At 35.8% G+C, this 25199-nt stretch overlaps 1 protein-coding gene and 1 long non-coding RNA gene across 11 annotated transcripts in view; one reads left to right on the plus strand and one right to left on the minus strand.

The window, feature by feature from the left end:
- Cacnb2 (calcium voltage-gated channel auxiliary subunit beta 2) overlaps nt 1-25199 on the minus strand; it is a 343227-nt gene that overhangs the window by 14243 nt on the left and 303785 nt on the right. For 5 of the 10 annotated variants that reach the window (XM_040278343.2, XM_040278344.2, XM_040278347.2 and 2 more), the window contains 6 exons: nt 20349-20471; nt 18597-18733; nt 15290-15366; nt 10316-10449; nt 6360-6440; nt 5479-5537 (listed from right to left, as the gene is read on the minus strand). In XM_040278343.2, coding sequence (XP_040134277.1) covers nt 5479-5537; nt 6360-6440; nt 10316-10449; nt 15290-15366; nt 18597-18733; nt 20349-20471 — 611 coding nt within the window. Of the gene's footprint in view, nt 1-5478; nt 5538-6359; nt 6441-9634; nt 9697-10151; nt 10172-10315; nt 10450-15289; nt 15367-18596; nt 18734-20348; nt 20472-25199 lie in introns of those variants that run through there. The other 5 variants (XM_040278350.2, XM_040278351.2, XM_040278346.2 and 2 more) reach the window with 3 other exon arrangements.
- Nucleotides 13558-20567, plus strand: LOC144367368 (uncharacterized). Its single transcript, XR_013426700.1, has 2 exons — nt 13558-13652; nt 20364-20567. It is a non-coding gene; the product is annotated as an uncharacterized LOC144367368 (long non-coding RNA).

Here is a 25199-nt window from a genome sequence, read left to right on the forward strand (position 1 = left end):
GTGATACAATGTTTCCCAGGATTATTGATTTCCAATAAGGTTTACTCATACAAGATTCTGGCACTGGTATACAGTATCTTTATAGCAATTCAGTACACATTCCTAACACTTTAGTACTGATGGCTGACATTTTAAAAGTCATTGGTGGAGAAAACAGTTTGTCCCAAATGGTAGCTTTCCTTTTTGTTCATGATTTTGTTAATTTAACTTTCATTGTCCTACAAGGTGAATCTGGAGATTATTTTGTTGGCATGACACCGTTGGTTAGGGGCTATTCTATTGTACACAACAAAAAGAGGATGATTTATCATGTCTTTTTTGACCTGACACACAAAACACTAATAACTGGAAGAGTGATTCCAACAATTCTCCAGAGCTGTTAAATTAACTAGGTTTCAGAACAGAAAAAGAATTCCCAAATACCTAGAACCTTTATTTTCTCTTTTGTGGGCCTAAAGGAATAATCCATTTTTTCCCTTTTACAATATAATGGATACACATATAGCTGGCACTTTCTGCTGTTGTCTTGCCTTGCCAAAAACATTATATCTTTTGAAATTATACCTATGGACTTTGTTACTTCCTTTGTGGATCTTTAATTGGTAGTGGACTCAAGATGGCCCAAGGCAGGTACATTAGTAAAGCCATATGGAAGTTACTTCTGGTGAGAAGCAGTAGATGATCCAACATTCAGATATTTTGTTTCCTAAATGAAATCAATCTGAATGATACCATAGAACATGGTTCCGAGATACGCATCGTGATTGGAATTCACCTTCCAATCCAAATCATAGTAAGGGTTACTTAGAAGTGGTAAGTCAATAAATTCCATTCCATTTTAGGAGAGGGCAGTGAGTTAAAATAGAAACTGTACTGTCATATGTTAACAGAATATTTTAGGTGTGCATGTTCATGTAGACAATTCCAAATTGTGAAAAATGACAGAACTGAGAATAAAGAAACAATTGGGCAGATTAGATGTATGCCTTTTAAACTTGGCCAGTGCCTAACAGTCCCAGGCCAAACCAAAAGCCATTTCCTGGCACTTACTAAATGGAACAATAAACATCTAATTAGTATTGATGTAGGTAGAAAAGAATATATATATATATTTTTATTTAGAGGAAAACTAGTTTCAATTCCTTTTAGTTCTTTGCTTGATGCTTATTATTATCTGTCCAGCCATAAAAATTTCCCTCCCTACTCTTGCCTTCCCTGTCAAAAACCAATATAAGGGCTGAGGATGTAGCTAAAGCACTTTCCTAGCATTGTGAAGCCCTGGCTTTAATCCCTAGCACACCCCTGCCTTAAAGGTCAATGTAAATTAGAATGATAGGAGGAATAAGTATGATCTAGAAAATATTAAGAAATTTATTAGAACACTAAAAACTGTTGTACTTATATTATTAGGATCAGAGAAAGGAGTGTGGCAAAGAGGCAGCAAATTTATCTTATTTAGAATGGAGACATATGTACTAGTCCAGCATGTTCCCAAGTCCCCTATAATCTATTCTTAAATTTTGGACTCCTATCATGTCTTTGATATTTCAGGAGCCGACTTAAACTTTACTATGCTACCCATTGATTCAAGGCTGTCTAAGTCAACTTCATGAAATTAAAGTCCTTGTCTGCTTTGACACCTCACAATTCTTGGTACATGGAATATACTCAATAAAGACTTGCTTAGGCTGCAGAGGCATCACAATACCTGATCTAAAATTATACTACAAAGCTGTAGTAACAAATAGCATGATATTGACATAAAACCAGATGAGGATCAATGACTAGAATGTGCAGAGAAATCCACAGGGACACAGTTACCTGATCCCTAACAAAGCTGTCAAAAACATACCTTGGAGAAAAGATCACCTTTTAGACAAACAGTGCTGGAGGAACTGATTTCCCTATGAACAAGAATGAAATTAGATTCCATTCTTTTCACCCTGTATAATAACTCAAAGTGGATCAAAGACCTGGGAATTCCACCAGAAACAGTATAACTGCTAGAAGAAAACATAGGGTCAACATTCCAACATATTGGCACAGGTAGTAACTTCCTTAATAAGCTTAAGAATAAAAACCAGAAATAAGTGTGATGGCATCAAATGAAAAATCTTCTGCACAGGAAAGGAAGAGAACCTACAGAATGGGAGAAAATCTTTGAAAGCTTTTCCAAGGGGGGATTAATATCCAGAATATATATTGAGCTCAACACCAAAAGGCAAATAACTCAATCAAAAATAGACAAAAGAATAAACAGTCACTTCTCAAAAGAAAAAATGCAAATAACTGACAAACATGTTCAACAGCCCTAGTAATGAGGGAAATGCAAATCAAAATTATACTGATATTTCATATCACTCCAGTTAGAATGGCAATGATCAAGAACACAAATAACAATTGCTGGTGAGGATGTGGGGGTAAAGATACACTTATATATTGTTGGAGGGGCTGCAAATTAGTGCAACCACTCTGCAGTATGGGGATTCCTTAAAAGGCTAGAAATAGAATTAGTGTATGACCCTGCTGTCCCACTATTGGTGTATGTATATCCCAAAACACTAAAATCAGCGTACTGTAGTGATATATGCATATCAATGTTTATAGAAGCTCATTCATAACAGTCAAGTTGTAGAACCAAGCCTAGATATCCATAAACAGACTAATGGACAAAGCAAATATCAAACACATACTCCACACCTGGAGTTTTACTCAGTCATAAAGAAGAATGAAATTATGTGATTTGCTAGTAAAAGGAAGGAACTGGGGAATATCGTGCTATAAGTGAAATAACCCAGACTAAAAGTCGAGGGTTGAATTTTATATGTGGAAAGTAGGGAAGGGGTAGCACAAACAAAAAGAGCTCCCCAAATAGGAAGGAGACTCAATATTGAGTATAGGAAGGGAGGAGGAGAGTATATAGGGAAGTCCTGGGGAATGAAATTTCCAAATTATGCTATGTCCATGTAAAAACATGCTACAATGAGCTTATATATAAGACGAGATCAGGGAGAGAAGAGGGAGGAAAAAGGAAAGTATTAGGGAATGAGATTGAACAAATTATGTATAATTATAAAGCATCAATTTTAAAAAATACACAACATTGGCTTTATTGAAGGGAAGGGGAGGGGAAGAAAGGTAATGGATTGAGTCCAAGCTTACTGGTGTGCCATACTAGATACAGCTTCTTGCTTTGTTACTAATCATTCCCTGCATAGGTCCTTGAAGACCTCTAGGTGGCTTACTTCACATACAGTACATCATACCCTGCTACCTGCACACTCTACTAGTCATGCCCTTCTCCTCTTTCTCCTGGTTCAACTGGTAAGATCTTAGGTCCATTTAAAACCCCATACTATCTGGGGACATCACTAAATCTGTATTAATTGCTCCTATGCTACCTATACCTTGTGCTACACATACTGAGGTACTCCTTCATCAGTGTACTGTTTTATTGCTAGACGTTTCAACTTATGGTATTCATATGAGTCCTTCATAAAGACAGTAGCTTCAACATTTCTACATTTCTTTAGCACAGAGTACACAGTAGACATTGAATCAGCATTAATCCATTCATTGTTCATGTCAAGTAGCATTTTAGGTACCACAGTTCACAAAACTTTAAGAACCCTTATCTTCCTGGAGTTTTTTCTAGTCAGAGAAGGCTGATAACAATATATAGGTAAAATACATAAACAGAGAAGGTAAAGAGTGTGTGTGTACATATGCACATGTTACCAAGGAGAATATTTGAGGAAAAGGTGTTCCTATCAGAGGGAACTACAGAGTACATATACACTGATGTGGACATGGATCTGAGCTGTCTGGGGACGTAGCAGTGAGGAAGTGAGTGGCTGAAGCAGAATGAGCAAGCGGGAGTGTAGTGAAAGATGAAAATAAAGGGTGTGTGCAGGGTTAGATCCCAGAGTTCATACAGGCCACAGAAAGGACTTTGGTTTTTAATCCAAGTGAAAAGTCACGAACGGAAGAATGGTGAGCTCCAGCCCACAGTTAACAGGGACATTCTGGCTGCTGAACTGAGGGCAGACTTTAAGGGAGCATTTAAAAAAAAAAGCACTGAGACAAATCTAGGGAAAATACGATAGTGTTCAGACCAAAAGGCTAATAGAGAGTAGAAGAGGTATGAGAAGTAGTTAGAGATGGATGTATTTTGAGGATAAAGACAACAGCCTTTGGATGGAGGATGTAAAAAAGAACAGTTGAGGATAATTCAGTGATGTGGGGCTGAAGGGTTTGGGGAATGAAAGATGAAGAAGTTATTAAATCAGGTTAGGAAGACGGGGAGGTTTGGGGGGTTTGGAGGTTAAGTTTGAGAATTCCAGTAGACATCTTAGTGGTGATGCTGAATAGTGCCTGGAATTCAGAGAAATATCAGCAAAGAACGAAATGATATTTAAAAGGAGTGAATGTATTTGGAAGAGAGAAAAGTCCAAAGGGTTTAGCCCTGGGCTCTCCAAGATGTCTAGCTGATGAGGAAGAATCGACAAAGGAGTAGCTAGGGCAATAGAAGGAAAACCAGAAATGTGGTTCCAGAAACCAAGCAAACTATTTCAAAGAGGACAAAATGGTTCACCATGTCATCTGTTGCTTGTGGTCAAGTGACATAAGGGGTAAAAATTCACCTCTAGATTTAGCAGTGTGCAGATCACTGGTGATCTTGACTAGTTCTTGTGACAGCATAACTGGAATAGATGTGAGAGAAAAAAGGAGAGCAAGTACAGTATACACAAGTCTTTAAATAAGTCTTGCTATAAAGATATGAAGAAAAGTGAGACAGTTTGAGGGGAATATGAAATCAAATATGAGGAGAAAATGCATTTTTTTAATGTGGATGGAGTTTGCGTTGGAACAGCAAATACTGATGCAGAGATGGGGAAGGAGTGATAGTTTTTTTATCTAGATAGTTTGAATGGGATCTAATACTCAAGTGATTGTGAGGTGGGTTAGCCATTGCTAGAATATATCTTAACACTAAGCAGAACATTCTGGTAGACTTGCAAGCTGGGATAGGTGTGATGAGACCTACTGGATGTTCTCCTCTATTTGCCCCCATTTTCTCAGTTATATAGGATGCAAGTTCATAAAAGGAGATTGACATGAGAAAGTTTAAGAAGAGATGCTGAAAAGTCTTTGGGAAGAATAGGAAAGTGAATTGAAAGGAATATTTATTTATGATGTCTGGGCAGTGATATGAGAGCTGGTTGATCGTAAACTGAAGGCCATGACCAAGTTCAGCTTATAAATATAAGTACAGGAACTAGATTTTTCAGGATACAGATGTAGAAAGGAAACATGACAAATATTTATTGATTCTGATTCAACTTTGAACAAAACTTATTTCTGTCATCATATAGATATTAATGGGGAGTTTAACCTTGAGATCATATGCCTGTCCCACTACTGTTTGGTTATCATGAAATAAAAAATCCACAAAGGCCAGTATTCTGAAATACTCACCGCCCTTCAAATCTGTGTTTTAAAAAATCAAACAATGCTTTTTGCATCATATCTGTGACCTGTGAGAAAGCAATAAATTATGATAAAATATTACTACTTTGATAAAACAATTTTTTACAACCATATCAATGTTTATAGCAGCACAATTCACAATAGCTACATTATGGAACCAACCTAAATGCCCTTCAGTAGATGAATGGACAGGAAAACTTTGGGGTGTGTGTGTGTGTATACACACACACACACACAATGGAACATTACTCAGCGTTGAAAGAGAATAAAATCATGGCATTTGCAGGTAAATAGATGAAGTTGGAGAACATAATGCTAAGTAAAGCAAGCCAATCCCCCAAAACCAAAGGCTAAATGTTTTCTTTGATATGAGCATGCTGACTTATAATGGTGATGGCTGGGCAACATGGGAGGAATGGAGGAACTTTAGATAGTGCAAAGGGGAGGGAGGGAAAAGGAAAAAAATGAAAAGAACTCTTAAAATTACCTTAACTTTGCATTGGAACTTAGAAACAGAAAAATGTGGTAACCTCACATGCTTCTTTTTCCAAATACAAAGACAATTCAGAAGAGTTCCCCAAACTTATCCTGATGCTTTAGTGACAATAAATTAGACTGCAAATGGTTTCAGTTACTCTCCATTTAATACGATTTCCTGGATTGAGGAAACTGTAGCTAGCAGAAATATCCTAAGCAACAACCAGGAGAACACACCAAACAACATATACCACAACTTGAAAAAAACAACATGCTTTGCTGCTCTGGGCTCTTTAAGTTCAAATTCCATAGTTTAAAGTGGGAGGTAGAATCACAAAGCAGTTTAACATGAGAAGGTTAAGTGTGCTACAGAGGCAAAGGCTGCTACTCACCTCATAACCCTTCAGAGAGGGGCCCACTAGGACCACTGGCCGCATGGAAGGTACAACATCATAAGGAGGAGTGTGCTCTGTCTGCAGAGAGAGGACATGCATTTAGATGTTTCACAGACAGGGGAAACATAGGATTTTGCATCTAATAAAATAACTTTGCTGAACTCTAATATGAGGCACTGGTTTTCCAGACATTTAATTTTTTTTCTACTTGCCTCTTTTCTAAATAAACCCAATCAAAGGTTGGTGGGTTTATTTTCCTGAATTTCATGTTACTGAATAGTGCAGAGATTTTCTTGCTCATCTCAAGAAATGCTATTATCATAATAGTTCCAAAAGCATAAAGTGCCACTTTTGAACAAAAACTAGTTGTAGAACAAACAGAAACATGCCTCATGCAGAATAAGTGCCATAGGCTTGACTGGAAGTTAATATTGCTTTTCAAATGCATTTGAGTTTTTTGAAGAGTTGAGATGATCATGGTTAATTACGGAAAAAAGATTCTATTTTCTTTGTATCTTAGATGTTTGTCTTACCTGCATAAAGCCTAATTTCAAAACATTGTGAATCTCACTACCAAATACTTGAAAATTCTGTTTCATTGTGAGCATTTAAGTTGGCATGAATGTATATTCCAGTAAACAGTAATTATGAGCACTGTTCCCAGGTTAATAATTAATGCTTTTGGATTTTTAGTTTTTATATGTTGGCATTTAAAAACATAAATGTAAGATTTGTGTCTCAGAAGGAAGATGATTAATGTGTAATAACATTCGACAGTGCTTCAGTGCCCTCCAAAGATTATCAACTTGCATATCTAATATACTTCTCAAATGTAGTTTAGTTAGTGTTTCTATTACATAACTAATTCATGTTTTTCTGCAGGAATTTGTTTCTTTTTTGGAAGTGCAGGGGAGGAGATAAATTTTGTTGTAATTTCTAAAACTATCAACATTTTTCAGCTTTCTTCAAATACAGTTTTTTCAAAATAATTATATATTACCTAATTTGATTACATTAAGACTGATTTGTTTGATAGTATTTGTATATTGTATTATTTTAATAACAAAATATTAAATTGATCCAGAAATAATCTTTTTAATAAAAAAGAAATACAGGAGAGCAATAGATATGGCCTTAGACACTGGGAAAGTTAATATTTATTTTTTCTCTATATAACTTTTTTTTTGGTTAAGGAGTACCTTTCTCCACTAAGTATATATATTCATGAAAATATATATACTTAAAGAATTACATATATCAAAAGAACAATGCTTTTTAAGTATTTTAAGAATTTGATAAACTAATGTGCAAATGTAATTTTTGTATCAGCCTGTCATTGAAAAACATTTTATTGTTGCTTAAAATTGCTTATTATAAAGTTTCTCACTTTGTTTGAATTTAAGTTGCTTGTGGGAATGATTTAAAAAGCATTTCAAATTCAATAGTTTCTGTCTGAGATTTCACCAATATTTGTAGACAGCATGATCAAGGGGAAGAAAAATATTACTGTGACTGTGCTGTCACATTTTACTGATTAAAATTTTACCTAGCTCTTAAAATTAATTTTAATAGACACAATTAAGGTAGGATACATTTTTGAACAGAAAAAAAAGAGACAAACATAATACAGTGACAGCACAAATGCCACACAAGCACCACTCTAAAAGCAACCTAAAACACAGAAAACAGTCTTATTGTTGAATCTCAGGCTTTTTTTTTTTTTCCTGAGCTCTACGTTGAAAGTTACCACAGATTTGATAACATAAGAAGAATGAATACCAGTGCCGAAGGCATCATAAGCATATTTACTAAATTATTATGTTATACCACCTGGGATATTACTGAAAATGTTTAGAAGCCAAGTCCTTATAACTATGCAGTATAAGAACACCTTTCCCACCATCATAATTAGGAATATAAATTGCATGCATTTTTAATAACAGCTACCAAGAAATTTTATTTCCAAGTCTTTAAGTCTAAAGTGGCACAGTGTTTAATAGCTCTTTCATTCCTCCAATCTGTGACTGCCAACTAGCAAAGGGTTCCCATGCTGGTAATCAATTGGCTTCTTAATAAGGTAGCTACAGAAATTACCTTATTTGATGGAATATTGGTACTTTGTTCCCCTATTGATAAAAAGTATGTCTTTTTTGTGGGGGAAGGGTGCCAGGGATTGAACTCAGGGGCACTCAACCACTGAGCTACATCCCTAGTCCTATTTTGTATTTTATTAGAGATAGGGTCTCACTGAGTTGCTAAGCACCTTGCTAAATTGCTGAAGTTGGCTTTGAACTCGGAATTCTCCTGCCTCTGCCTCCCGAGCTGCTGGGATTACAGGCATGTGTCACCGAACCCAGCCAAGAATACGTCTATTTTATCTTCCCTTTCCTACTTACCCTATTTTGTTTGAATCATTTAGTGGAAAATATGTGATAAGGTCTTTTTAAAGTTGTGAAATTTAAGGGTAAGCAAACTTCAAACACTATCTTGACCAGCATCATGGTTTAAGTGGCTGTTCTTGTCCTGTGATGTCCAGAGTAGTTTACCAATGATGGTTTTCTAAGTTCCTAACCTGTGGACACTGCTGGTCACTTGGCTGCAAGATTTAGCTGTGATCAGAAGATAGGACCAGAAAGATAGGCCCACTAGAGTGGATGAATATTAAGTTGGGGCTTTCTGTATTAACACAAAAATCCAGGTGTTTTAAGTTTTGCCTTAAGTTCTGAGGTCTTCCCTTCTTAAGGTATCCTAAATTTATTAAAAAAAAAAACTAAGTGTAGGGTTCAGTATATGACACAGTAAGTTAATAAACCTAGAGTTCCTCTACAGAGTAAAATACTTGTTTGCAGAGGAAAAGATTTTAGTATTGAGAAACTATGGGGCAGAGAGTATTCCCATGTTTGTGCTAGGTTGGTGACGTTAGGAAAATGAGTCTAAAAGACAGCCGAGTAGCTTCTGGAAAGTGGCTTATAAATGAAGGGGGAAAAAATGGAAATTTGGGGGTATGTGTTCCTTTAAAAAATAATACTTGAAGCTACAAAACATGCCGAAAGGAATCAGGCTATCTGGTATAAAGAGAGCTCAGGAATTCCCTGGAATTTCCAGTCAGGGGACAAGCAGCATCAGTGCGTAGCATCTTGGTTGGCCAATGGCAAAGGCTCTATGCATGGCCACCAGCCCCATTGTCCAACAGGTGAGATGCTGAAATCTGACTGATGGAGAAGGCAAGAACATTGGGAGAGTATTTATATATGACAATAGAAAAAACTCACAGTAAACCGCCAAAACAAGCCTGCAGTTTTCCACTGGTCTTGTTCATCTGCAGATTTTGCACCTAGTGGATTAGAAGTTTAAATACTGACTAAATTAAAAATTGAATCATCTTTTTTTAGTACAAGCTATGTATCTGGATATCATAAATCAGTATCTAATAACTGCTTTAATATGCTTGATTATCAGTTAAATTTCTGGAAAAAAGAAAGAAATAAAGACAGACAGAATAAGCATGCACAATTGAGGTGCATTAGATGGAGTTGTCAGTGTTGGACATCCTTTGAATGCTGAAACAAATTCCCTTGGTGGTAGATATTATTCCATCAAAAAGGATAAGTACTGTAATGGTATTTTAACAGGTCACTGAATTTAGCCGGTTTGAAATGCATGGACTCAATTAGCTGTTGATAGGTTCTTTTCTTAGGACAGAAATGATTGTATTTAATAAAACTGTGGGAATTAATGCTAATGATGCCAGTGGCAGGATAAACACAGCTTATGTCAATGTAAACTTACCGATTTCTGCTTCTGCTTAGCTACAGCAGCGTGGAAAAGAAACAAAGAATAACAGAGCATGCATGTTATTGGCTTGTCAAAGGACACAGACAGTCAACAGGACTAGAAATGTGACGCAGTGCAGTTGAGCGGGTGGACAACGGGAGCTGGGAAGTTCATGTTACCTTCTTAAAGAAGGGCATTCTTTTCTCTTTGGAGTGGGGTGACGTTACACTGTTTGCACTGGGCTTAGGGGAGCGGTGGTTTGCTGGAATATCATTTTCTTCTGCATCTAAGCCAGTAGCATCTATGTCTATAGCTATATACAGACAAACAATTCAAAAATCATCAGGTGGACAGGAGAGGAAAAACAGGTTATAAAGAAAATAAAATGAAACCAAATAAACTAACCACTGTAAAAGAGCTATCATAAATAAGTGTTCAACACAGTACACAAAGAAAGTAAAATTTAAAGGTACAGCACATTAAGAATGCAATGTAATCAAATCTGATAAAACTGAAAGATACCCTTATCATATCTGTTTGCTTGAGCAAATCTATTCCATGTTAGATCTCTTGAATATTTTGAGAAATGTTTTTAATTTATAGTTTCAGATATAATGTTGCTATTCTCCACATCAACTATATAAAACTACAGTACAGAACATTCTGCTTCACTTTGTACAGTGTCTTAACCCAGCTTTTAGATAATAGGCAACTATATTGAAAACTTAACAGGATATGCCTCATATTTCTAATTTTGTGGAAAATAGGGGCCATGTGAAAAGATTTACTACAATTGCAACAGGCATTTGAGGGAAAGAGAATAGAAAATCCTCAATCCAAACAGCACAGAGAGGGTTTCAGGATAGACAGGATTAAAATGAATTGCAAGTGCACACTCAGAAAGGCCTGATCAAAGACTAATTGGAAAACACTGGATCTGATGATATCCCAATGAAATCAGTCTAATAAAAATAAGGCTTGTGGTGACTTATGAAGCCATTGGATATAACCCATCAGGCAGAATGGAGGGCACAAAGACCTAAGATAATAGGTCACTGTTCTTTTCCACTGTACAGTGAGGGTATGGGATTGTTGCTTGACATCCCTTCCATTTGAAATCGTTCAACATAAAAATACTACTCTTAAAAAGTAGCAAATGGGAAAAGGATGCATAATCTCAGAGTTTATAAAAATGTTTCCACACGTAATTATGATACAATTCTTTCAACTATAGAAGCACTTAAAAATAAGAGGGTCGACGTTGATATAAGATTTAAAAGCTGAACTTAAAGTTTATGCTCTCAGTAATAACTCGGCAGGGCAGGACTCAGAACCTAGGTCTCCCATCGCAGTGAGTCCATTCTTTTCCCTATACCATGCTGCCCTCCAGTTAAGTCCTTCTCAATCTGGGCACACACTTTCAATTCCTTTTGCTTCTTCAAGGGGGTCATGTCTTTGGTATCAGGATTCAGGAGGGTATCATAGAGTTGAGCTCACTAGAAAATTATTTTATGGTTGAGATTAGATCAGGGAGATGAAAAGAAAATTTACTTACCATGTGGGAAAACACCATATCATACATGTTAGCCCTCTAACAAAAACCACAGTACTTTCAGATTGAAGGAATGATTTACCATTTGGAACAACAGATTGCTTGGTGTTGCAACACATATACATTTCTGTGACATACAAGCTGAATTGATGCTCACAATACTCTCTTTTAACCTTCCAAAGAAGGGGAGATCATCTTATAGGCATGTTATTTTTCAGTTTTGTGGTTATTATGGATTTTAGATCATTCAGCCATTTGGAAATTAGGATATCATTTAATTTTTTTGTTTCATTTGATAAGGTCAAAAACCTGTGATGGAGTGAATACTTGGCACTGTTTGTACAGTGTTACAAATACCAGTTTGGGCTTGCATAATAGATCAGGTACAGTCTTCTATCAAGGGAAAGTAATAATAAACTAAATTAATTCCACATATTTACCTAGTAAATATGTCTTTCTTTTTACTGTCTATGCATATGGAGTAACTAAAAGGTTCAGTGTGTGGTGTGCCAAGAAATTATAAAATGTGCCCAGGGCTTTGAACCTACCCTGGTTTTATAGCACACTATGGTTAACCCTTTGCTCATATAGGTATGTTTCATTATGGGGCTTATTGAATGATTATCATGGGAAAAGTCTGAAAAATAGAAAGTGGTGAGGAATAATTTTCCTTGAATCCTAAAAAGGAAGACTATTGTTAGTACTTTTCTGGACTAAGGAGAGGATCTGGGCCATTATTTCATTGTTCCTGTAACAGGTCTTAACCAATATTAAATACATTTCCTTTCTGGCCATAGATTTCCACATACTCTTTCTTTTTTTCCACCTTTTATTTGGCTTAGTAAGGCTCCAATCAAGGGACAGTTCCCTCTGAATGCCTTTCTGAAACCGAGGGTGCCCAATTGGAGGTCAAAGTTGATAGCATTCTGGGATGGCAAAATTCATGAACTGAATTTTATGCTTTGCCCACTAAACCCTGTCTGCTGTGATCATCAGATGAATTTGTTTTACAAGGAAGAGTGGAAATGCATAAAAGTTGTGATGTGCTCAGATATTTGGCTACCCACACACATAGCCTGAGTGAGGACTAAAATTTATCTTTATTTCAACACAGGGGCCCCATATCCCAAAGAGACAACTTTCCAACTTACTGGTTCTGAATTTAGTTAACTTAAGTCTAAAAGCATTTGGGTTTTCTCTATAACACTGATAATTCAAGAATATGTGGTCACTTTCAGAACACATCAAAAAGAGAATCTCTTTTTCACAGTTCTGTATAGTATGTTGGATTCACATGGTTCTTTTACTAAGAGATGTTACTGCTTTTTAAATTCAGAACTGTATTTCCATACCTTGGCAAACATTAATATTTAGTTGGAAAAATACTTTGAAAATAGCTTTTTCAGTCCTCCTTAGTAGCATTTATGTTTATGTATGTGCATACATATATATGCATGTATGTATGTAATTATGTACAGAGCCTTGGAAACATTTTTTGAAAGGTATATTTTGTTTTATCTCAGAACTTGGGTCAAGGTGAGCAGAGCTCAAGGGTGATGTGTCTACACAAATGTAGGTGTGTGGCGTACTACCCCATTATGCAAATGTGAAGTATAAAGTTTTCCTCTCCACACCCTTGAGAATATCCATGCATATTTACTTCAGTCAGATGCTAATATTCCTTGGTCTAGCAATGATTGAGGGGAATTATAGATAGGGCCTCAGAAACAAAAAGATGAAATTATAGGCCAATCCACACTTGATAATTGGGGTAGTTGTTCCTGGATCCTCTCTCTAAAATTTTCTGAAGGTTTACCTTAGATCTATTGAGCTATTGATGTAAAAATTAATTGCTTATTATTCATTTCACAGTTGATCACATCTCCAGGCCGGTCGGTCAAATGTTTTATTCTCTTGGTATTCAGAGGAGTTACTCCAAAGTCCTGTGTCTGTATAAACCTTTGGTAAAGTTTAAAGTCATCTTTATTTTATTATATTCTTCATGGAACTTATTTTTAGTAATGATAAACATATGACTATAAAATGAAATTTTATTTTACATATACACTAACTTATTCTCCAAAATGCACGCACTGGTTTTCATTATATGGCTAGAATGATTAGATGGCTACAGTGTGGTTAGAGGAAATGAAAGAACTGTATTGGCTGACAAAAGAGGGGCTTTATCACAATGTGATGTAGCATTTTTTCCATCTTAAGAGCCTAATAGCAGTCCTCAGGAATCCTGGAGATATTCTTTTACATATATAGGAAATGTATGAGTCTATGTAGGAATGTGTTCAGCTTCACACATTTGAGTAGAGCAGGATTAGGTTCCTTTCTTCTGTGCATTCAGGGAAGACCTTCTTCCTAATGCTCAAGGGAAGATACAAGCCTCACATAATAGCTACAGTAGTTTAATCTTCTCTTCAACCACACTGTTACTTCATTTTGAGCATCTTAGAATTGCTGCAAGTTATAAGCTCATTGCTTTTGAAATCAATATGCATCCTAATTTCTCATTGTGTTCAGATTTTGCTCACTTAAAAAGAAATCTGTAGTTTTTGCTAAATCTCTAGTTTCTAAAAGCTGTCCACATTCAGGAACTTGGTATGATTATGAGTAATAGAAGAATCCTGTTCTTAAGACACTGTAGTCAGAGTGCCAACAGTTTCTTACTTTTCTATAGATGCATAATTCTCTTTATGATTTTTTTCTCATTTCCAGCTTCTTGGAAATCACACACAAGATCATTTTGCTATAACAGTCTGGCAGCCAATCCTTATAATCCTACTGACCCCCAGTTACGTAGTATAAAATCCGAGGCACTGATTATGAGCTTTCATGCTAAGACAGTGAGTGTTCTATTTATATAGAAATGTAAGCTCTACTCAAAATGCTAGAGTTACCACATAAAACAAAATACACTTAAATTTGATTTCCAGATAAAACAATTTTTTTAGTTTAAGTAGGATCCATAAATTTTCAGTGTTAAGTATTTCCCATGAAATACATACTTAAAGATTATTTTTGTTTACTTGAAATTTTCAGCTTTAAATGCTGTCCTTTATTTTGTTTAGCACTTATAAGAATAAATCCATTACTTTGGAAAAAATAAGTAGTGTTACTCTGCCTACAAGAGTTTTTGTTGATATTTCTGTGCATTGTCTATGTCTTCCACAGAGCCTGTCTAGTGTTTCTTCTGAGAAGCTGATCACTCCATCTTCACTTAATTGTCCATTCCTCACTCTATTCTAAAGTTTGAATGCTGTGTTCTCTTTTTATTTAATTCTGAAGCCCTACAACCACACTATACTGTGATAGTTGGCGGGCATTCACTTCTTTATTGCCATGGTCATCTATAGTAACTCAGAGTAAATTGACACACTTTTTTTTTTTTCACCCGAAGCCAGAAAAAGTTCTCCAAATTCTTGCTAACTCCACAAGTTAGTTTTTTATTTAGTTAGTTTTGATTTCTGATATATCTTAGCATTTGTAGGATTGACAGAGTGATTCAGTGTATGTGAATTCATGAAACTAGATCAGACTGGGGGAAGCATGAAATGCAGTATATACTGTTCAGCACTTATCACCTACTTACCAGATGATGGAGGTGTAGATTTTCTGGAACTAGGAACAATGTCACCCAAACTGGATGAAGAATTTCCTCCTGATTTACTGAAGTAAAGCAAAAACTCATATTAAATCTGATACTTATTTCAGATTCTAAAACATTCATACTGCTTAATAGACATGCTACTTGATTGTATTTTTATTGAACTTTAAAATGTATTTTCTTTTTTCTTTACAAGAATGTGAACAGTATTTCCTGGTGGAGACTCTGTAGTACTTGAAATGATTATGTGATGGTCTCTGTTCACATTTTCAAATCCGAGGTTTAATTTTAAAAAGCCTTCAGAGAACAGAAGCAAACTAGGATAATTTCTGCAGGCTTCAGGTTCTCTAGCCAGATCAGAAGTGACTAAACAACAGAGACTACTTCTTTTTTTTTTTTTTTTTAATTTGGAGGCCTTCTGAGTTAGTGAATACAAAGAATATTAACGCTAACACCCGAGTTGAATGTTTTCTTCTTGTTTAGTTCCAGCTCCTTTGTCTTAGTATAGTAAAAATAATGAAGCTAAGATTCAAAGTGCTCAAGCCTTCATGGGCAACCTATAAAAGTAAAACAAAGCAATTTTAAAGCTTCTAACCTTTAAGAATTATACAACCTATAAAAGTAAAACAAAGCAATTTTAAAGCTTGCTAAACTTTCACATGAAGAAATGTGAAACAGAGTACTTTATGATTTAATCAGCAATTAGTACCCAGAATATTTCATAAGCATAGTTAATATGGAGAATTAAACTGGGTTAATTTAGGAATGATCTGAAGAGCATATCCTTGAAAACCACCAAATTCTAAAATTTGATAGAAGATACATTTTTTCATCTTAGAACCTTTGGAGCTAATATTAAAACAATAGCATTGGCCGCATGGTGGCTCATGCCTATAATCCCAGTGGCTCGGAGCTGAGGCAGGAGGATCACAAGTTCAAAGTCAGCCTCAGCAAAATCAAGGTGCTGAGCAACTCAGTGAGACCCTGTCTCTAAATAAAATGCAAAATAGGGCTGGGGACCTGGCTCAGTGGTTGAGTGCTTCTGAGTTCAATCCTCAGTACCAAATAAAAAAGCATTTATGGTTTTCATCAGTGTACAAGAATGGAAATAACATATTACTCAGATTCACAAATGAAGATGGCAAGCAGTATCTTTTTCTTTAAATATTTTTAGTTGTAGATGAACACAATACCTTTATTTATTTATTTATTTATTTTATGTGGTGCTAAGGATTGAACCCAGTGCCTCAAATGTGCAAGGCAGGCACTCTACAGCTGAGCCACAACCTCAGCCTGACAAGGAATACCTTAAAAGAGGACACAGAATTTGGGCAAAATGATCCTATTGCTTAATGTTTATTATGCATGAGCAAGAATCTAGTTGAAAGAATTCGTCAGTGTCTGTGCATCAAAGGGCAATATTCACTATATTAATATTATAGTGAATATTAATATGAAATCTCAGCAACAGTAAATAATAAAAAACTGAATCATTGCTATTATTCTAGCATTTTCATATATAAAACAAACATGACATATCAAAAACCTATTAAGTAACTACCAGGAGGGCTCTACATCTATTTTAAGGTTTTTAAGAGATACTCCTATATATTTAATAAGTAACCAGACAGTATGTAAAATTAGTAAGAAGTGGTATTTATAGAGGCAGTTTATGGCAGTTATGTAAGGACACTTATTACCAGAACCAAAACATTTTCTTTCAGAAGTTTATTGTATTTTCTTTTTCTAAAACACTAAGTATAATTTCAGTTTAAGTGTGGGTTTATTTTACATTCTTTTTGCAGTTTAATAGTCAAAATATTATTTTAGCTGTGTAGAATTTTGACAGATAATCCTCAGTTAAAATGTCTAGGATGCAAATTTGTCCTTAACTTTTTTGGGGGGACGTGGGGAGGGGTACGAGGAATTGAACTCAGGGGCACTCAACTGCTGAACCACATCCCCAGCCCTATTTTATATTTTATTTAGAGACAGGGTCTCACAGAATTACTTAGCACCTTGCTTTTGCTGAAACTGGCTTTGAACTCATGATCCTCTTGCCTTAGTCTCCTAAGCCACTGGGATTATAGGTATGTGCCACAGCACCCAGCCAGTCCTTAACTTTTACTTGTATAAAAAATGCCAAATTTGTAAACCACATCCAAGTGTAATCGCCTTTTCTGTCCGTTTTTATAGTTTTCTGGAATTTTGAAACACTGCTCCAGACTCTGTCTTAATTTTTTTTTTTTTTAATGTTAGGAGACAAATGAAAAAACCTACAAAGGCAGGAAGTGTTTTTATCCACTTAGGCAAGTTTGTGTTTAGAGATGGGGCTGAATCCTGAAAACTAAAGGAAAGATTATACTTCTATCTGAAAAGTTAACCCTGGAATTAATTATAAGATGCTATGAACTTGACAGTTGTAAATGCTACTTAATGAGGATGGCTATTCCAAACTGACACATTCCATTTCATTTGTTGATACTTGGGTAAAAAAATCCTTGCTGACATTTAATATGTTATCATTGATAAAGGAATTTGCATCATCATATGAACAAACAAGATATAAAGCATAGAGAAACAGAAACCAAGCTGTCCAGACTAAAGTCTTGCCTGTAGCCCATCCTTCATGTGGGGAGAAGCTTGTCATATCCTTGGAGTTGTCTGCATAGGTTTCAGTTTAAAATTCACACCTGTCTGAGCAGCCCCCTAGTGAGTTGTCCAGTGAAGGGTAAATAACCTCAAGCCTGCTAGGAAGGATTATTCAGCCCCAGCCGATTACATAATTCACATAATTGCTATCTGCAAAGGCAGTTTTAACTTGTTTCATACCTAGTATCTCTTTAAATACTTAAAAGTGGATAGAACTGAAAATTAGTTTCATTTTCACCTAAGAAACTCAACAGATGACAAGAACTGCTATTTGCCAATCATGTCTGAGACTATCATCTCTAAAACATCTCCCTGCCATGCCAGGCAGCTAAAGACACTCGGATTAGTCACCACGGCTGTTCTGTGCCAGAGTATTTTCAGCAAATGATTAGGACTTCAGATTTCCTCTGCACTGAAGCTGGAATTTAATACTGTATGACCTTAAATATGATCATTAATGAACATAGCTAACTTTAGTTATCTTCCAAATGGGATGAAGTTTTTAAAATGCAGTATTTATGCTATCAATAGACCATATCACCAGGCTGCTTTCAAATACATAAGACTGTAGAATACAAACAGTATATATATGATGTTATACTCTGAACTTTTGCACAAGCTCTTGACATTTTTCTCATACCTGGAGTAGAATTTCCCTTGCTTGGCTCTCTGCTCATGCTGTAGCCTCATGTTTTCTAGTTTAACTGGGCTTGGAATGAATCCGATTTCACAGCCTTCTTTAACCAGTCGCCCTATCCACCAGTCATTATTAAATTTCTAAACACAAAATCAGAAGTGTTAAAATCAGAAGTTCAAATCTTTGAATCTTTTTTTCTTCCACATTAACCATTTTCAATGGAGAGACAATGTGACAATTACAATGAACTATGCCTCAAATATCATAACTCAAGAAGCCCTTAGGTTCATGGGTTTAATGCGTTTGGTGTGTGCAGCAGTCCATTAAAGGCTTTACGCTTTCTTCTTTTGCTCCGTGCTGTCTTTACGATGGGGTAGAATTCTGTCACAGTTGCTGTTTTCACCATGAGTAGGACAGGCTCTCTAGGTTCAGAGATTAATAGCTCTTCCTAGTAAAAGACCATCAGGAACCAGGAAGAATTAGAGATTTTTCCCTTAAATAATCAGATTAACTAGAAGAATTAAGAGTGAGATAAATACAGGAATCTATCTGAAATATTTTGTGTTTGTAAAACTGCACAAAGGTAAATTTTGCTAACAGAATTCACACATGATTTTTCTTTATGTTGATGCTGATACTTTATCTCCTATAGGTAGAATATTTATCTTTAGTCTGTATAATTTAATTTCATTTTCCTCAACTGAATAAGTCCATTCTGGAACACTTCAAAAAAGAATATTCATTGTTTTCTTTTTCTTTCCATGGTAGAAAGAGATTGTCCTCTGAGCAGTATCCATCAAGAGGAGACCTTATGTTACTCTAATTTCTTGTTATAGTGAGGTTCTAGGCACACTACCACTTCTGAAAACTTTTTCTGTCTTTTCTATATAACCAATATTTTATACCTCTTTTATGTTACTGAAATGATGGTCTTTTAATTGGCACTTATTACCTCTTTATAATGTTTAGTACATTGATAAGTTAAATTTACATATGTAAAGCATTACACTATGACATATGTAAAATGCTCCAATTGTAAATCCCTCCAGATCCAAGAAAAATATCATGTGCACACACACAATATTATGTAGGGGGACTTTCTGTCACTTAATATAATGTCCCACATAGCAGGCATTTCATACATGTTTAGTCCAAACAAAATTTAAACATAAGGGTGAATTGTTCCAATTTGCACATTATATTGTTATTAACTGACAGGTAGAGACATATGACATAAAGGAAAATAATTTTCCTAATATCTCTTTCTTGCCTCACTGGCTCCAACTTCTGCCATTCTCCCTTTCACTGCAGAAATTTAGCACTCAAGGGGGAAAAAGGGCACGCCTAATCTGAGTTTTGACATTGTCAGCAGAGAAGAAGAGTGGTGAATTCTGGAAATTATTAAACCTTCCCCTGATGGTTAAACTTCAGACATCAGGAAAATCTACACATAGTCAAGGTTAAACCTTAAAAGAAAAAGTAGAGGTTAAGCGTAAAAAAGGATCATCTACTGTAACAATTCCTGATATCTGGGCCACAGAGCCCAAGGGAGCCCTGAAGTTATTGCCAAAACCCCTTGATTCCTTTCCACTTTAAAAATGTACATTTATATCAGAAAAATTTGAGGGTCACTGATTCAGTGTATGTTATACAACTGCAGCTGTATACTCAGGCTATTTCACAATAATAAGAAATGAAAAATGATGTTTCAAGGTGAAAAATTAAACTGATAGAAATTAAAATTATTTTCCTTACTTCCTTAACATGCAGAAAATCTTTTGCTTCAAACGAAATGGCCATGCCTGGCACTGGAACATCATCTTCATGGGCTGCACTATAGCTGACATTTGTCCGAACTGCAAATGCAACGGGTTTTGTCTAAGGAAGAAAGGAAAAAAAAAATTAAGGAAAGAAACAATCTTTCCCTTCCAATCTCCCCCATCAAATAAAAGACACAATGAAAAACTGTTGCAATCATTTTCTTCCCTGTTTGTTCTTTATCACATTACAACTTGTTTGTATCCCCAATGTATGAAATAGTTCTCAGCTATATACCACCCATTTTGAACTAGAAAAAGGCCATTGTTCTCTTTGAAAGCACTACAAGTAATAAAGGTGAAGATGATCTGAAATGAGTGTTTATAGAATAACAACTTATAGTAATTGGACATCAGGAATCACAAACAGGAATACAAATGCCCAGTTCATTAGTTTGGGAACTGGAAAAGACAGAGTTTGCCTCCCTACCCCTACTTTAAAACATCTAATATAATTAGTAAAGACATGATTTCTAAAGACATAATATTTTGACAAAGGATCAGAGAATATACGTAACAACTTTAACACTATTATTCATGGCTACAGGAAATTTTGAAAGTGGTGACCTTTTATTCTCTTTTCCCCTTTGAGTTCACTCAGCCACTAAAGATAATATTAATTAAATCATCCTTCATTATTTGATGTCTTGAGAATTTTCAGATAAGCAAGTACTGCTGATAGAGGGCAAATGCTTATCCTCAAGATGAACAAAGTAAGCAAGCTCAGAAAGGATGAAAAAAGGGTATTGTTCTAACTGGTATCTGTATTTCACATTGTGGACAAGCGGATGTTTTCTGAACAGTTTTGCCCTACTCAACCAGTGCCCATCTGGACCTGCCAGGAAGGACAAGGGAGAGTAAAGTAAAAATCTGTCTTATTTCTGAAAAATCCACAGTTAATCTGTGCTGTTACTGTCTGGGTTGGGGACTAAGCTAAGAGTCCTACTCAGGCCCACACTCTGTATATAGGCACAGTAGACACAAAGTGAACTGAAATATCTGACAAGCCAATTTTTGGTATCCATTACAAATTTTAATGATACAAGGGCTACTGCTCCTTAAGTCGAAATTTAAAATACATGCCTATATATGTGTATATATTTTTTTAATTTGTAAAAATAAGTATCACCCATAGTTCTACCACTGAAATTCTTTTTTAATTTTTTTTAGTTGTAAATGGATCTTTTATTTTATTTATTTATTTATATATGGTGCTAAGGATCAAACCCAGGGCCTCACACATGCCAGGCAAGTGCTCTACCACTGAGCCACAACTCCAGCCCCCTGAAAATCCTTGATAGCATGATGCTACTTCCATTTTTTTCTTGGAATTTTGCTAAATATTTAAATTTTATTCCAAGAACAATAATCATAATATGTTTCATTTTTATCTAGTTTTTAATTTGACATTTTTCATGTGACATATTTTGCTATATACCAAAATAAATATATAAGTAAATGTTTCCCCACATTTATTCCTCCTCTTCTAAGGCCCAGCACAAATCACTTCCTTGTACCATCACTATCTTTAGACTGAAATAATTAGCACCTCATAGAAATTAGTGAATCTAACTGACTTTTGTGGCATAAACATTTTGAGGTCAGTAGCCATTTATATTCTCTCTCATCTTTCTCTCCCCACTCGCACCCCCTATCCCTAAAAAGGAAAGCAATGTCCCGAGAGCAAGAAAAGAAGTCAAGAAACCTTGGCCCAACAGAGGCTTCCTGGGGACACAGAACAGAGGGGATTATGGCAATAGATTGAAAACTATGGGTCACTAATGAGGTGTTCTAGATCTTGAGGGAAGCAAAGCTCCTGCAGACCCCAAGACCAAAAGTAATGATGAGCTCTGAAATCTGTGATAAAACTGTCCTTCCTCCCACTCTCTATTCCAAGGTCTTCCAGGTTTTCTGGATGGCTAGAGGAAGAGGAAAGAAAGAAGAAAGGAATGAGGCAGAGGTATAAAAAGAAACACTCTTGAGGAGGGAATCAGACAGCCCTCCAGCCCCATTACAATAACTAATGGCTTGTTAACTATTATAAGTATGTGCCTTTTGCTAATCTCTCACTTGCTTACTCTAAAACCACCTAATCAGCCTCAAAAGTCAGGTGCATCAGTAAAGCCAGGAAATCCTCATTGTGACTCTCATGACAAAGAACAATGGTGAAGGAGTCACCAAAATAGCAAATTCCCAGGACTCTTAGCCTGTTGCTCACATGATTTGTTTCCTTCCCCCACCCTACATATGTGTTGTCCTGATAGCTGCAGCCACTCATTCTTATCCCAAGGCAAAGAAGATTCTACTGAGAGAGATGTAACATTTGGCTCCAAACTGATTGCGCTCCTCCAAGGCTAATGTGTGTGCACAGTGCCCACAAAGAAAACACCTTGGAAGATGTGCTCAAAGTCAATTAAAATTCCTAGATTCTAGTATATCCCTGTGTCCCTTCCATGGGAATAAAAACTAGCTATCTTCTTTGTAGGTCAGTTTGATACTCTCAGTCAATGCTGTATCTCCTGCTCAAGAAAGATGAAAGAACTACCAGTAAAGAGTCTTGTTCCTTAAAAAGCTAAACACCAAAAAAAGAAAGAAAGAAAGCCCAATCAATAAATGGGCCAAGGAACTGGACAGACACTTCTTAGAAGAGGATATACAATCAATCAACAAATATATATAAAAAAAAAAAGTTCAACATCTCTAACAATTAGAGAAATGCCAATCAAAACTATCCTAAGATTTCATCCCCAGTCAGAATGGCAGCTATTAAGAACACAATAATAACTGTTGGTGAGGATGTGGGAGAAAAGGCACATTCATACATTGCTGGTGGGACTGCAAATTGGTGTAGCCAATATGGAAAGCTGTATGGAGATTCCTTGGAAACCTGGGAATGCAACCACTTTTTGACCCAGCTATTCCACTCCTTGGTTTATACCCAAAGAACTTAAAAACAGCATCACTTCAGGGACACAGCCACATCAATGTTTATAGCAGCACAATTCAGGTGGGCATGCGCTACATAGCAAGTCAAATGCAATAGTCATTCATTCCCTCCTGTAACAGCATTGGATATACTGGCTCAATACACTGCAGTATCAGGATTCCTTAGCGTCCATCTGGGTGGCTCAACTGTAGAAGCTCGTATAGTTCTACTTGATGTATGACTTTTGGGGTGGGTTTCTTCTGATAAATGATTATACTTAGTCATAAACAGAGCAATTTAGTCACCTTAAAAATGCTGCTGAAGACCTAGAATGCCTGGCTTCACCACTTTCCTTCCCACTTGGACTCCAATTCTAATAACATTTGGTCTGAAGACCTGAAAGGATGATCCAGAAAAAAACATGTATTCAGAAACATCTATCCAACTTTCCAAGTTCTAGATGCTTCTGCTGACTCAGGCATTGCAACCCCTACCTTCAGGCCTTAATCATACTGCCATATGCTCCATTTCTTCTACACAGATGCCAGACTAGTCATTAACAGATGTGTATGTGAGAGGGCTGTCTGGCATGTCCATGAGGATATCTGTGGACAGCTGTGTGCATACAGGACTTGTTCCTTCTTACATCCAAAGGAAGCTCTGTTAGCTCTTCAGAGGCCTGGCCTGTGGAAGCCTGTCAAAGATGTGTTATAACAGGAGCAGTTTTATTTGCTCACAACCTTCTAGAATCACTAAGACTTTGTCTGTTTAAAAAGCTATCATTATAAAGAAAAAACAATTAACTTTAAAAATATCTCTGATCGTGAAGTAGAATAAACAGATTAGCACAAATTCATGGTTCTATTTCTAGCTTTCTTTCTAAACAATAAGTCAACAAGTAGTGAAACTAATAATTTGAATGAATATGACATAATGTTTACTTTAAGTTTACTAAAAAAATGTGCAAGTAGCAGAATATCTACCATTAAAAAAATCAAAGTGAAGCCAGGCGTGATGGTGCACATCTGTAATCCAAGTGACTCAGAGATTTAGGCAGGAGGATTACAAATTCTAGACCAGCCTCAGCAACTTGAGAAGACCCTCACTAATTTAGCAACACCCTGTCTCGAAATAAAAAATAACAAAGACAGAGGATGTAGTTCAGTGGTAAAGAACCCCTGGGATCAAGTACAGTATTAAAAAAAAAAAAAAACCCTAAGTGAAATTCACTTAAAAATTAATTTCTGATCATGATGAATGAATAAACAAACAAATGATTAATAGTTAGGCCAGGCCCAGTGGCTCAGGAGGCTGAGGCTGAAGAACTGAGTTCAAAGCCAGTCTCAATATCTTAGCAATGTGCTAAGCAACTTAGTGAGATTCTGTCTTTAAATAATATTAAACTGGCTAGGGATATGGCTCAGTGGTTAAGTGACCCTGGTTTCAATCCCCCGTATTTAAAAAAAAAAAAAAAAGTTAGTGTCCCATGTATTGATTCCTTAATTTTTTATTACAAAGATTTACTATACTATGCGAAATAGCAAAGCATGCATTCTCATTTTCTTTATTAAACAATATAAAAGAAACAATATACAATGATATATATTCTATTTTTCTTAAATATTAACTACTCCCAGCTTGCAATCTTTTTAAGATAAACTTTAAAAATATTACTCAAATATCTGTTAGACAATAGAAAAGAGGTTTTAAAAAATCTTAAGATTTTAACACTTATTTTTCTTATGGTATATCATAACTTCTTATAAAACTTACTCTATGCTTCTAAAATTTTACTCTATTGTATTTTTCCCTAAAACAGTCATATCCTTTTGAACTGCTAATTGCAGCATAATCTAAATCCAT

This window comes from Ictidomys tridecemlineatus, chromosome 10, assembly GCF_052094955.1.
Source record: "Ictidomys tridecemlineatus isolate mIctTri1 chromosome 10, mIctTri1.hap1, whole genome shotgun sequence".
NCBI classification, from domain to species: Eukaryota; Metazoa; Chordata; class Mammalia; order Rodentia; family Sciuridae; genus Ictidomys; species Ictidomys tridecemlineatus.